We start from the raw sequence: 891 nt of genomic DNA on the forward strand, positions 1-891 counted from the left end.
CGCGGCGGCACCGGCACCGATGGCGGCACCGCCTCACCCTGCTCCTTCAGGCTGGTGAGCAGCTCCAGCTGCTTCTCCTCGTCCGAGCTGTTCATGCTGCGCGGCCGCGGCCGTGGCCGCCCCGCTCCGCCCCACCTAGCGCGGCTTCACCTGGGAGCGGGCGGCGGGGCCCGCGGCGGCGCGGCCCGCTCTGCACATGCCCAGACTCCCGCGGCGGCCCAGTGAGCATGTGCGGCGGCACCGGCACCCGCCCGGCAGGCACCGCCGGCTGACGGCGCCCACTGACGCGCACCCCGCGCTCGTACACGCGGCCGGGCAGGTGTCCGCAGGCTGGCACACGCTAGTGACAGGCACCTCTCCGGCTGACGGGCTCCTCCCTGATTGACACGTATTGACAGCACCCTCTGGTTGATACGTGTTGACAAACACTGTCTGCCTGACAGACACCCCCCACCTGACAGGCACCCCCTAACTCATACACACAGAGGGACAGGTACACACCAGCTGTACACACTAGCTGACTGACAGACATCTCCCTGACTGACACACATTGACAGACACCCTCTGACTGACACTACTGGAAAACACCCTCCACCTGACAGGCACCTGCCCCCCAACATGCAGCATCAGACAGGCACTCTCCACCTGACAGGCACCACCTGACTGATACACACGGACTGGCAGGTACACGCCGGCTGACACATAATAACTGACAGGCACCCTCCAACTGACAGCACTTCCCTGACTGACACGCATTGACAGAGAGCCTCCGACTGACACCTTATGACAGGCACACACCAACTGACACACACTGAGACATACCTACTGACTGACAGGCCCCCTCTGGCTGATACGCACTGATTGACAGACACTCTGATGGAGAAGCCCACA

At 63.7% G+C, this 891-nt stretch overlaps 1 protein-coding gene across 1 annotated transcript in view; it reads right to left on the reverse strand.

Annotated features, from left to right (window-relative positions):
• The window catches only part of SHTN1 (shootin 1), a 58,736-nt gene extending 58,633 nt beyond the window's left edge, over nucleotides 1-103 (reverse strand). Inside the window, exon 1 of the mRNA XM_026050495.1 lies at nucleotides 38-103. Coding sequence (XP_025906280.1) covers nucleotides 38-95 — 58 coding nt within the window. The 5' untranslated portion in view covers nucleotides 96-103. The remainder of the gene's footprint in view (nucleotides 1-37) is intronic.
• Between the last annotated feature and the right edge of the window lie 788 nt (nucleotides 104-891).

Source organism: Nothoprocta perdicaria, unplaced genomic scaffold, assembly GCF_003342845.1.
Source record: "Nothoprocta perdicaria isolate Ctin4 unplaced genomic scaffold, notPer1 scaffold_7, whole genome shotgun sequence".
Classification (NCBI taxonomy): domain Eukaryota; kingdom Metazoa; phylum Chordata; class Aves; order Tinamiformes; family Tinamidae; genus Nothoprocta; species Nothoprocta perdicaria.